This window comes from Leptinotarsa decemlineata, unplaced genomic scaffold (genome assembly GCF_025532065.1).
Source record: "Leptinotarsa decemlineata unplaced genomic scaffold, Ldec_3_MD MMD2_tig00026294_RagTag_RagTag, whole genome shotgun sequence".
In the NCBI taxonomy this organism is placed as follows: Eukaryota; Metazoa; Arthropoda; class Insecta; order Coleoptera; family Chrysomelidae; genus Leptinotarsa; species Leptinotarsa decemlineata.
Window position 1 is genome coordinate 3,239,678 of NW_027412674.1, and position 13,157 is coordinate 3,252,834.

Sequence of the window (13,157 nt, forward strand, 5' to 3'; positions counted from 1 at the left end):
AAAATCATTCACAGATCGGAAAAATACATCAGTATTAATTCCTGATTAACGGAAAAACAGATTTTTAAACAGATTAATTCCTTAAAAAAGCAATTTACTTAAATAATATCAAGGAGTTGTGATACTTCCATTCTTCATATGATTGATATCATGTGCATAAAATAATATGCTTAGTTACAAAAATTCTTCTGATATATTTTCAAACATAGCTGACTGCTATTAATATACTGAAACAAATAACTTTTTGGCTATATTTTTGTAAATTAATGTATAAAGAGTTTGGAGAAGGAAAGAGAAATTAAAAATATCAATAAAAACTATATATATCATGTACATGAAAACGTTAAAACATATACAGTGTGACCGATTTTAATTTTTTTTTGAAATGTCAAGTACTTGACTTTAACAAAAAAATTATCAAAATCGATTTACAACTTCAAATTTTAGGGGGGTGTTTCCATTAAAAATGGGTCACACTGCATATATATATATATATATATATATATATATATATATATATATATATATATATATATATATATATATATATATATATATATATATATATATATATATATAATAATAAATAATTCAAGGATTCTTAACATTTGACCATACTTTTTTTTCAATAAGACTTCATCGTGGAATAATTTATATTTAGCAGCGTAAAAGTCTAGGATCCTACTGCAAATTTAGTGTACGAATAATGTAGACAATCAAAATTTTATTTTGAACGATACAATAATATACTTGGCTCATGTATGGAATACCTGACTGTCAAGATGTGAATGAGGCTAGATTTATTATGTTTAATAAAATGTATAGCTCAAAAAATTAAAATGAATAATTTTTAAAAAACATCCAATGCTTCGCCTATACACATATTCTGCCATATTGGAAGCCTTTAGAACAAAACATTTTGAGGACTACTTATGTGAATTCCATGTGGTTAAATGCTACTGAGCCACATTGCATCAAGTTCAGCGCAGAGAATAATGGCTGGATGGTTTCCTCAAACCAACATGGTTTATATGAGATGCAACACCTGTAGAAATCCAGAGTGTCATATTACGTAATTCCCAGGACGAATCAGCTGATAAAGAAGAAGACTCCGATATTTATCGTGATGAAACTGATAGCAAAGATAGTGAGAGTAGCGAGGAATCTGACTTTGAATAAACGACAAGGAATGAGATTTTATGATTTATTAAATGATGTACCAATTTCTTTCCATCTAATCTTCCAGTAATTTCTCTACTCTATTGAAAACATTATTAAAATCAAACAATTGCTCAAACAAAACTTAGATAAATAATTTTTTTTCAGATAAGTAATTAAGGTTTTATTTTTGACACGTATGCTCTTGTGTTTTTTTAATGATTTTTTTTACTTTCAAATAAAACCTTTGTTGCATTATGTGGTTTTAAAAATTACTGAACGAAGTCTAATTTTTTGCATATTATGTATTCAAGTTTATTATTATTATTTTATTATTTAATATTATTTTTTTGAATATTATTATTTTATCTGTTTACTTTTTTGGAGCATTTAATCAGAGTCGTACTAACTATTTAGATTTAGACCGTTGGTTGAGAACCCTATTTATTGAGGCATGCGCAATGGCTCAGAAAACGGGCACTGCTGGTATTTAGCGTCCTTGTCTAACCAGTAGCGTCGCGCACTCACTCTCTGTCACTTTATTTTCAATACCTAGCATCTTTAAAGTCAGGAAACTTTGATTGGAGGATTTTTTTACAAGCACCTTCATAAAATTGAGAGCCAGAAAAAAATTATCTTCAATGTGGTGTAAATGAAATAAATATACATAATAAACGAAAAGTTTAAACAAAATCATACCTGTTTACATCTGGCTGCGTAGAGGTAGCGGCTGAACAATCAGCAGCAACTGTGACTTTTCAAATATTTCGAATAAACTATTGTAAAGTTCTGTAGGCTTCATTTCCATAAGATGTAAACGAAATTTATATCTAAAAGTCAATTATTAATTTTATTTAATAGTACTGGCGGGTAATTACTAATTGGCACCTTATGAAAAACGAATTCTGGTACTTATGAAATAACTTCAAAATTAAATTTTGATTGTATACAGTATTCCTACACTAATTTTGCAGTGGGATCCCGTACTATAAGCACAACTAGTAACTTCACAGATTTACTTACACGAGATTATATAATTTAATGAAATGACTGCAGAAATTGAATATTCGTCAGTTTCTCATTCAGCGTATTTCTTTATCACAATTTAGGAAAAATAACTGATGAAACGGCTGATATGTTCTTTCTCCATTTAATACATCCTGTACTTCCTGTATACTTATTTATTCTCAAGTCCGTCTTTTGAATGTAGCTGTTTCATTTTTATATTTAATATAATCAACTTTCGGGCAAGTTGACTTATGTCAAATTGTATTTTAAATAGTATTTATAGTAGTATTCATTATATACCCCTGATAATGGAATCAATAAATTTTTAAATCATTAGGTAACACATTAATAGTTTTCCTACGAATGAAATGACCCGATTTCAACCAGTTAATTTATTGAAAAAAGGTTCCAATATTTGATAATACAAACATTCTATGGAAAGAACTATTATTGTAAAGTAAACACGGAAAGATGATCCTCTCTAAAATATTTAATGATATCGATTGAATCAACCACCTACTGAACTATTTTAATGATATTTTTCCATTTACCTACGAGGTGATTTGAGAATATATTTGGAAGAGTAGTTTTCTTTAGAGGTGATTTTTTTATATATTCCAATACTCGTTGAACGACGAAAAATATACATTTTTCTGAGGATATTTATCTTTAATATTCAGATTAGCTTTTTTTTTGAAAATCGATGCAACTTTTCTCCAGATAACATTTCATTTAACATTCTGGATGTTTCATTTAATTCTTATTGTGTCTTTTGAAAATACTTTACAACTTCTGTTTGAAAACCAAAACTACCCCAAACTTCTGGAAAGGAGATATAATTTTCCCAGTTCACGAAAAAGAAGATGAAATTAATATACGGGGTCAGTTCACAAAATAAAAGTTGAATATTCAACTTTCTCTTCCTCCTAAGAAAAATTCATTAATTTCTATTTTGTCCCTTTCAAAACAGCCTTTCTTCCAATCCTCGATGCAGTTCTGGTATGAACGTTTTGTTATGTCCTTGAGCTCTCTCAGCGATTCGATTTTTATCTCCTTAATCGTTGCAAAACGCCGTCTTATCATGGTTACCTTCAATCTTGGGACCAGAAAAAAGTCACAGGGGGTCAAATCTGGTGCATACGGTTGCTAAGGTATGATTATAGTGTTGTTTTCGGCGAAAAAATGTCGAACAAGCAATGACAACTGAGTAGGTGCATCATCGTTAAGCCAAGAGTAATACTGGACGTTTTCTTCGTATTGCTTCCCGCATGTGGCGCATAACTTCAAGATAAAAGTCCTGAGTAGTATTCCGTACGACCATGTGGCAGGGACTCTTGATAAACTACGTCACGGTAATCGAAGAAAACAGTGTGCAAAAATCGTGACATTTGATCGAATTTAGCTCTCCTTTGCTCTTCTATTGAACAATTGGACGATGTTATAACCATAGGGGAGAGTGGGGTAATGACAGTCAAGGGGTAATCGTGGTCGGTATAATATCTCGGTAACGACGGTAACGCAGATCGCTCTGATCGGTGCTGCCTGCTTGCGGCACGATCTCGAACTACTACTCGAACGCGCGCCATCTTGGCAGTCGTCGTTTGGACGTTGAGTGAGTTGGAGTGTTTTTATGTTGCGCCTCATTAGAAAACCTGTCGTTTAAAGTGCTGTTTTCACACGTTTCACTGTTCCCGCTGATAAACCAATGGTCACACAGTATCAAGGTAAGCCCCATTACTTTAACCATTGCTGTTTATAACAGGTTGTTGTTGATTTTTTCTTGTGAAATAAAACCATGCGTTCGGGGTAATGGTAGTCATACTGTTTGGGGTAATGGCAGTCATTATGTCAACTGACCATCATTACCCCATTCGTTATCAATTTTTGTTTTGTATATTTCAGATGGCGAGGAAGTATATTAGAAAAACTGAAAAAGCTAAGTGGACAGCAGAAGACCTTAAAAAAGCTAAACAGGCTGTTGATAATGGCTTATCAATGAGAAAGGCCGCGGAAAATTTTGGAATACCCTTTAGCACATTACAAGTCCGATTAAAGAGCGGTACTGATTCTGACCCACGCTTAGGCAGGAAATGTGACTTTCCTCCTGCCCACGAAGAAGCTCTAGCTGATCATGTAAAGACACTGTCTAAAATTTTCTATGGAATTACAGCAATAAAGTTAAGAAAAATTGCGTTTGAATATGCAGAAAAGAATCATTTAAAACATAGGTTTAACAAAGACACTGAAATGGCTGGCTTAGACTGGATGTATGGTTTTATGCAAAGACACAAGATAAGTGTTAGAAAACCTGAAGCCACAAGCGTAGGAAGAGCTGTAGGGTTTAACAAACAAGAAGTCAATCGTTTTTTCAGTAATTTGGAAGAAGCAGTTGATAAATATAAGTTCAAGGATACAATGGAATGTTGATGAAACAGGGATAACGACAGTGCAGGACCCTGGTCTAATTTTAGCACAGAGGGGGCAAACACGTGTTGGCTCCATTACCAGCTGGGAAAGAGGCAAAAACATTACCGTTGTATGTGCCATGAGCACAGGGGGGTCCTACGTCCCTCCTATGTTCATTTTTCCAAGGACGCGTATGTCCCAGTTGTTGGAAAAAAATGGGCCAACAGGATCAATCTACGGCTGTTCAAAGACTGGGTGGATAAATGAAGAGCTGTTTTTAACTTGGTTACAACACTTCGCTGAATCTACTCCCACAAGTGTAGAGAACAAAATGCTTCTCATATTAGACAACCACAACACACATTGCTCCGCTGAGGCTTATGCCTTTTGCAGGGAGAATGGAGTGGTTATGGTTTCCTTACCACCGCATACATCGCATAGGCTTCAGCCTTTAGATGTAGTATTTTATTCACCATTGAAATCTGCATATAAGAGGGAGTGTGATTTGTTCATGAAGTCTAAGAACTTAGTGAAGATAACACCATATGATATAGCCAAGCTTTTTAACAAAGCTTACTCATTAGTTGCTACCTTTGCTAAAGCAACAAGTGGATTCAAAAACACTGGGATACATCCATTAAATCCGGGAATCTTTACTGATAAAGACTTCTTGGTAGAAGACATTCTTCAAAAGAACAAGGACTCGACACCAGTGTGTGTGGAAGATACAGTGATGGCTAATAATGAAAACAACCTGCAAAGCCATGTAAGGTCCCTGCAAAGACTGTTGGTATTAATCAGTCCAACCCTATCCAAGTTCCCATTCAAGTTGTTTCTCCTATAGCCGGATGCAGCACTTCTACCGATGTGCCAACAAGAGGAGCAAGACCTAAGCAGCATTCAGAGATCTTGACCTCTACTCCCATGAAAGAGCGGCTTGAAGAAAAAAAGAAAAAGAATGAATAAAAGGAAAAAAGTCTAAGGAAAAACGAGAAAGAAAAGGTCAGCAATGTGCAATGAAGACTAAGATAAAGAAAGAAAAGGTAGAAAAGAAGGGTACAAAATTTGCTGCGATTAAAAAGCATTCACAGCTACAGCATAAGAACATGAAAAGGTTATTGTTTGAATCGGACACAGATTCTTCTATGGATGAAGATGACATTTGTATCGATGAGTCAGAAGATGATATTAGCCTATCGGACATTGGAAAAGACGTTTGCTTTCATTGCGAAGATACAGGCAAAGATGGTGAAATGTGGTATAGATGCACGTCTTGTGGTTTGTGGGTCCATGCTGAATGCTCTGGATGGGACTCTTCCGAAGACTATTTGTGCGATCGCTGCTCAAAGAAGTAGATTTGTAATTTTATCAAATCAACTTGTATTTTAATAAAATAATTGACAGGTTATACCGATAACTCATGATTATATCATTGAAATACCCAATATTTCTCATTATATAGTCAGTAAATTGTCAATGACACCTCCGACTGCCATTACCCCAGGGTCGGGGTAATACCAGTCAAAGCTGATATTTTTTGTTTTTGGTGTGAACATAAAAAAGTTAAGTTATAATTACATTTCAAGTCCTTGGTTACTTAGGAGATGTTATAAGTATACTGTTAATATTGCTAACATTTCAAAAGAGTGAAACAATCATTTTTTATGATTTTTCCTCCTTAGGTGACTACCATTACCCCAGTCTCCCCTATATATTTCGTCACCATTTATTACTCTTTTTTTAAACTTCATGTCAACATTCTCAGCAATTATTTCACTTTCTCAACATTTTTATCGGCTGTATATTCACCATATGCCACTGTCAACATTTCAAGTGTTTTGGAGCACCATTTAATACCTAAAATATTATGCAAATTCTTCTATCCATTTTTTTTTCAGTAGCAGAAAATCGTCGAATACGCAAAACATTTGCAACTTGCATGCCTTTCACCAACAAACTAAACATGCTAAACAGCTGAAACTGTGAACCTATGTTCGAGACGATTGTACCATCATGAAATAATATAAAAATTCGCTAATCGAATGTATGTAGCTCGCAAAATTTGAAAATTCATCTTATTTCTTGAACACCCCTCGTAAGTAATTATACTCGGTGGCAGTGTTATATGCACCTGCTGAGCTTACTGTGTCAATCAGCATGAGCTATATTTACTTTTCCATTTCCCCACAAATCCGCTCTTATGGGAAGTGATGCGACTACTTAGAGGTCTAGATGTTTGTCCTATATATGTTTTAGAACAATCCATACAAGAAATTTTGTATACTAAATTGGATTTTTGTTTATTTGAAATTGGAGCTTTTAGTTTACTGTATAATTCGATTTTCTATTGCTGAGACTGCAATACTCTATAAGCTTTCCTTGCTTCAATCACAGCTTGCGGATGTAGAGTAGAGTAAATTCACAGGACAATACAAATACTAGGAAAAAAACATCCTTCAAATCATTCACATAGATCTGATGTATGAAATAGAAACGGTTAGCCTTTTCTATATCACGTGGAATGTGGAGTTTGCTTTAATACGTAGAGTTCCTGACAGAATTCGACGGTGCTTAAATCTCGAGTATTTTGAAATACGCCTACGCACCTTGCTAAAAATGATGTTCGTGGCTAGTGTAGGTCAAAGTTAAGTAAATAATCATGTAAAGTGTGAATTTGGTCGCCTTCTGAACAGGCCGCCCGGGGCATAAGCCTCGGCTTGCAACCCCTAGATCCGGGCCTGACAGTACTATTCCGATTCTCAGTAAGTAATAAATAAAAAAAATGTGACTGAAACAGAATTGAAAGTGTTGAAGTGTTACTGGGTAACTCACTTGCACCGTTGAGATGAGAAGGAGGAACGTTAGGAGACATTTTGGACTCTGTGGGATTGGATGATTCCAAGCGGTTATGCATTAGTTTTGAAGCCAAACTCAAATCTGTTCCTGAATCAATACCCATAGCTGATGAAGCCGGTTCTGGAGAACCAACGCTACTTTCACAGTCACTTTCCTGAAACAAAGGAAAACAATTCAAAACATATTTTGATAGAAGGAGTTATTGTCATAAAATCCTTCAATCAAACCAGTAAAACAGATTTTAACAGATATGAGGAAAAGCAGAAAATTTTGGCTTCCGAGAAAAATTTCTAGGTTGATGAGAGTAAAATAAAAGAATTTTCCTGTCAAAGAAAACTTACATAATATTAGTCAACAATTTATCCTTTTCCTACATTGATCGAAATCAAATGGGAAAAATCTTTTATTTCGTTTTCGATTGTTTTCTCCAACAAAAATGCTTTAAATAATACTGGAGTTATATTCCAACAGCAAACCGTTATTTTATTACCTCGACACATGTTTCAATCACCAAGACATCATCTTCAAGAGAAAGATTAATCAGTTCAATCTTCATGTTGAAGATTATTACTTGGTGATCGAAACACGTGTCGAGATGATAAAAATAACGATTTGGTGTTGGGGATAAAACTCCAGTAAAATTCATTACATTACTACACCAAAAGTTCCTAACAGTGTATTATTACAAGTTAAAAATGATTTGTTTTTTATATTTCGATATATTCAGTATTATATTTTATTCCATTAATAAATAATCAATAAATACCTAATTGAAATAACGAAATGGTTCGTTGTATGAAGAAGTTACAAAATATTACTTGGTCAGTGGATGAGAGAACAAAATAACCGACATGTCACTCAAAACATAGGTGGAAATAAACATTTGAAAATACCTTAAAATTCTTTATGTATCCCGATTTAGCACATATTTGAAAAATATCTGAAAAAAGTTATTTCTGTTTTTTATGTCTGTGCTTGAAGTGACAGTAAAAAACCTCGATTTGAACTTGAAGCAAAAATTTTTCTATGGGGTATTGAAGCAAATTCAAGTCTATCAAAAAGTGCGAGATTTTTGATTTGCCGTTAAAAACGGTTGGAAAATGATTGTAGAAATTCATAGAAAGTTATATCTGAGAGCCGATAACGAGTGGATCGATTTGGCTAATTTTGGTTTTGAAATCTTTGCAGAAGTCCAATGAAGGTTTCAGTATAAATGATATGCGAGGAAAATATAATACCCAGCATAAGTGACATTTGGCCTTCATCTGATTCAATTATTTGGTTTGTCATTTACTCTTTCATTTTCTTCTATTTTAGTTTATTATTGAAACAGATATTTTTTGTGTAACTTAATATATATGTTAAATGATATAAAATGCAAATATAACATATCTAAGTAAAAACTCTATAAATTTTTGACAACAAACAAATATGTTATTCATTTTTGCCATTCGCGATTTTAGAGGAGGGATATTTGACAATATTTACATTACTTAGTTGAAAAACTTCAAATAATTATTTATTAGATGTCCCACATACCAAATCAATTTGTTGTGCTACGTAAAAAAACAAATAACATTCAGGAGGTTCCGCTTTTTTAAATTAGTAAAACAGTCAAATTTTCACTTCATATTGCTTCCGCCGATCTTTAACAACAGACCGGCTGTTGCTTGCACTTTTCTATGATTGATATAGCAGTTAGTCTTTCTTATGTTTCATTGCAGACAGTAGTAGCTCTTTTTTTTGTTCTTAATATACATTAATGACATTTACAAACTTGAAAACATCCAAAGCAGCATTATATCTTATGCAGATGATATAGCTTTCTCATTTCTAGGCGATACGTAGGACGACGACTTTAAGAGAGCTGAAAGGGGACTCACATCTGTTTTCTCTTAGTTGAACACAAGTCTTTTGAGCCTAAACATCGCTAAAACTGAATACGTAACGTTTTCCCCCACAAATAAAGATCAACCTTCCAAGAATAAGCTCACTATACACAAACCTATTTGCCAAACCCCAATGATATGCCTATGTCTTATAGTTGATAAGGTAAACAACATGAAATATCTTGGTATATATGTAGACCAACATCTACGATGGGACGAACATGTAGACTAGACCGTTAAAAGATTTGGTGAATTATCTTATAAATTCTACCAACTCAGAAATCTCGATAATAAAAAGCTACTAACAATGATATATAACTCACTCGCAGAATCAGTTCTGAGATATTGCATTATAATATGGGGTGGCGTCAGCAAAAGCCTGTTACATAATCTAGAGGTAATGTCAAATACTATCCTAAAAATAATTTTCAATCGTAAAAAAAGATACTCCACTATAGCACTATACAAAGAATCAGACTTATTTGATGTGGGAAAATTATACACTTATCACTGCATATTATGAATGCATAATAACCCCACCCCTAATATAAATCATAATTATGAAACCCGAGCCAAACTTCATCAATAAACGAATGTCCCTCGCCGTAGATTAACTGGCACCCAGAAATTTATATCATAATCTGGTCCAAAACTGATAAACCTAGATCTTTCAGACATTAGAGCAATCTCCAATAAATACAAATTCAAACCAAAACTGAAAAAATATGTTAATCAAAACTATGACATATTGAAATCTGTCTATGAATTGGATTCCTAATCGAAGTTCTGTCTAGGCTATGGATATAAACTACATCCTATTGTAGGTAATATTTTTGAATCAGTTTTACAATCCAACGTCACCTTCTCTTCGACTATTACTCTCTCTTTCCACCAGTTTTCCTTCCTTCCAACTATTTGTATCATTTGTACATTATCAGTTTGAGTGTTTGTTTTATTATGCAACAATGATACCTCATATTATATGTTAGTGTTTATGTATGTATATGTGAGTGTATATATGCATATGTATATATATATATATATATATATATATATATATATATATATATATATATGCATATGTATATATGTGTATACATATGTATATGTATAGTTTATATGTATATAGTTTATAGGTTGATACTACAACTCTGCTTAGGTAGCTCAACCTTCAAAATTGATTATTCAGCATTCAATGTTATATCATTATTAAAATATGTAATTACCAGAATAAATTTATCTCTCTATCTATCATTGTCAAACAAGTTACTGTTCTTTTCATTTACTTTTGTAAATGCAATTTTTCACTTCACTTATGTCGGAAAATTTCATAGGAATCAATATTTTTTGTCAGCCTCAACATTAAAATGAACAGCATAGTTTTTCTGACATTTTTCGTAGTAAATAAGGAATCTACACTTTGATGTCAACGTCGGAAAAATCGTATATACTTAATAATAACATTGAAATGATGCCATACATTTCTATTCTAGAAACGAAGAATTATTTGTATGATAGAATTGACCACGGTCTTGTAAACTCTCGAATGGAAATCTCACATTGAAGTGGGTTTTTTTTGAATACAAAGAATTATTAACAAGTTAAAATAGTCTAGATTTAGGTATATGAGAAGAACTACTGTTATGAATTTGTGAATTGATTTCATCTCATTCGATTGATTATACGATTGTCCACCGTGTATTATGCGAAGCCAAATCAAGAAGTTGTTCGCCACCGGTCATCTTCGAATAATGGACGTACAGCTTCCAGCATAATAGAACTATACTAAGGCTATTGATTAAATCCACTCGTTGCGCTAAATTAGAACAGAATTAGACGCTATTTGTTCCCTCTCAGTCACGTGATCCGCAATCATCTTTATCCATCAGAGTATATGCATAATCTCCAGTAAATAACAACGATGCATGACTCAGTTCAAGCAAATATAATTCATACATAATGCAGGACCTTTCATTATCCCTTCAGGGCGAGAGATCGGGGTATAAAATAGCCACGGGATCTGCGTACAGCAGTTGTCTGGGTATCTGGGTTAGAAATTGGTTGAATGAGTTTTCATATATTTAGAAGTGTTTGGATTTCATTATATCAAATTCATTTGGTATTTTTTCAGTGTACTATTGAAATCCCTTAGATAAATTTTTCCAGATATAATGTATTATGTATTTTCCAAAGTATAATATTGTATTTTCATAAAAATAAAACTGATTTTGAGCGAATAGATGTATACAGCACGAAAAATAAAGCGAAAATGACTGCCATACCAAAAGTTGAAAAAACAATATCACAGAGGCACTTTACGTACCTAGGACCCATAATATACTTAAAAATACCAATAGACCTCAATCAAATCCATTCATTCGGTTTATTAAAAAAAATGGCTTCATTCTATGCCAAGAATGGAAATACAGAAATGGATAGATAGAAAAAATAATTACTATACATAGTTAGTTCCACATTCTTTCAATTTCAAATTGTTAATGTAGTACTTACTGTTTTGCTGTTTACCTGCAAATAATTATATATATATATATATATATATATATATATATATATATATATATATATATATATATATATATATATATATATATATATATATATATATATATATGAATATCTAGAATATCTAGAATATATATATATATATAATATCTAGAAAGGTTAATGCAGTCAAGCTGCTGGAAAATAATTCCATGAAAATCAAAAAAGAAAAAGATAAGTACTTTTTGATCATTCCCATATTGATTTCAATTTAAGAGCCACCGGTAGACAGCTGTTTCAGCCTATTGGGCATCGTCAGTACCGGGCAGGCGGTCCTTGATTGAAGACAAAATAAGAAAAACCAAGAAAGTACTTGATAAAAATAGCTGCGTAAACGCAAGCGAAACATAAGTGGAACCACCTATTGGTGTGACACCCAAGTCAACTTGCCAAGTTTTTATGTCAGTGTTGGTGGTTTGGCCAATCAACAGACAACTGCGGTAGCAGAAATTTGGGAAGCTAACCTGAAATGCCATCGGAAAATGAACCCACATGTTTCTAGAAATGATATGAAATCTAGAAAGGTTAATGCAGTCAAGCTGCTGAAAATAATTCCATTATTACAAAATCATGTTTATGGAAATATATTTTTATTATTATATATCACTGTATATATAATGTACATAATTGTGTTCCTACAAAGAAAATGTATTTGTCTATTGAAAATTTAGCTCGAATTGAAATTGGAAGTGTACTTTCAACTGTTAAGCCTTTCCGTAGCATTTTGTCACATTGCATGAATAACACACCTTTGCATGCAAATCATGCTTTCTTTGGAATATTTACATATTTTTTTGTTCAAAAATAGAGAAGTAAAAAGCCAAAACCTTCCTTTCCCAAACATTATTATTTTTGGTTGGACTTGAATTTTGTTTCTTTTAAAATTTTCTTTCCTAGTAAATATGTGGTCAATGCCAGTATAATAGTAATAATATTCTAGTAGGTTCATTAATATATGATACGAAACCGTGTTCAGTTATGATGTTTGAGTATCTAACTGGATTTTGTATAAGGTTAAGATTCATGTTAACATGGGCCATGAAAACCTCAATGTTTTTTGCTACACTTTGCAAAAAACTGTTTTATATTGTACAAATATTTGTACGTTCATAGATGGAGGTCTGTATAATTGAGACACCTCTAGTTCTAAAGGTCAGACTCAAAAGTTTTGTTTCAGATAGTGGAATGATATCAGTATTAACATTGATATTATTTTTCACATTGACAATGATTCCATCATTTTTATATTAAAATGGATTATTCCAATACCTCTCACTC

General features: G+C 32.7%; 1 protein-coding gene across 5 annotated transcripts in view; it reads right to left on the reverse strand.

The window, feature by feature from the left end:
* Window positions 1-13,157, reverse strand: part of pdm3 (POU-domain protein pdm3) — a 360,484-nt gene that overhangs the window by 36,782 nt on the left and 310,545 nt on the right. For all 5 annotated transcript variants that reach the window (XM_074180183.1, XM_074180186.1, XM_074180185.1 and 2 more), the window contains exon 3: window positions 7,405-7,582. In XM_074180183.1, the coding sequence (XP_074036284.1) occupies window positions 7,405-7,582 (178 nt within the window). The remainder of the gene's footprint in view (window positions 1-7,404; window positions 7,583-13,157) is intronic.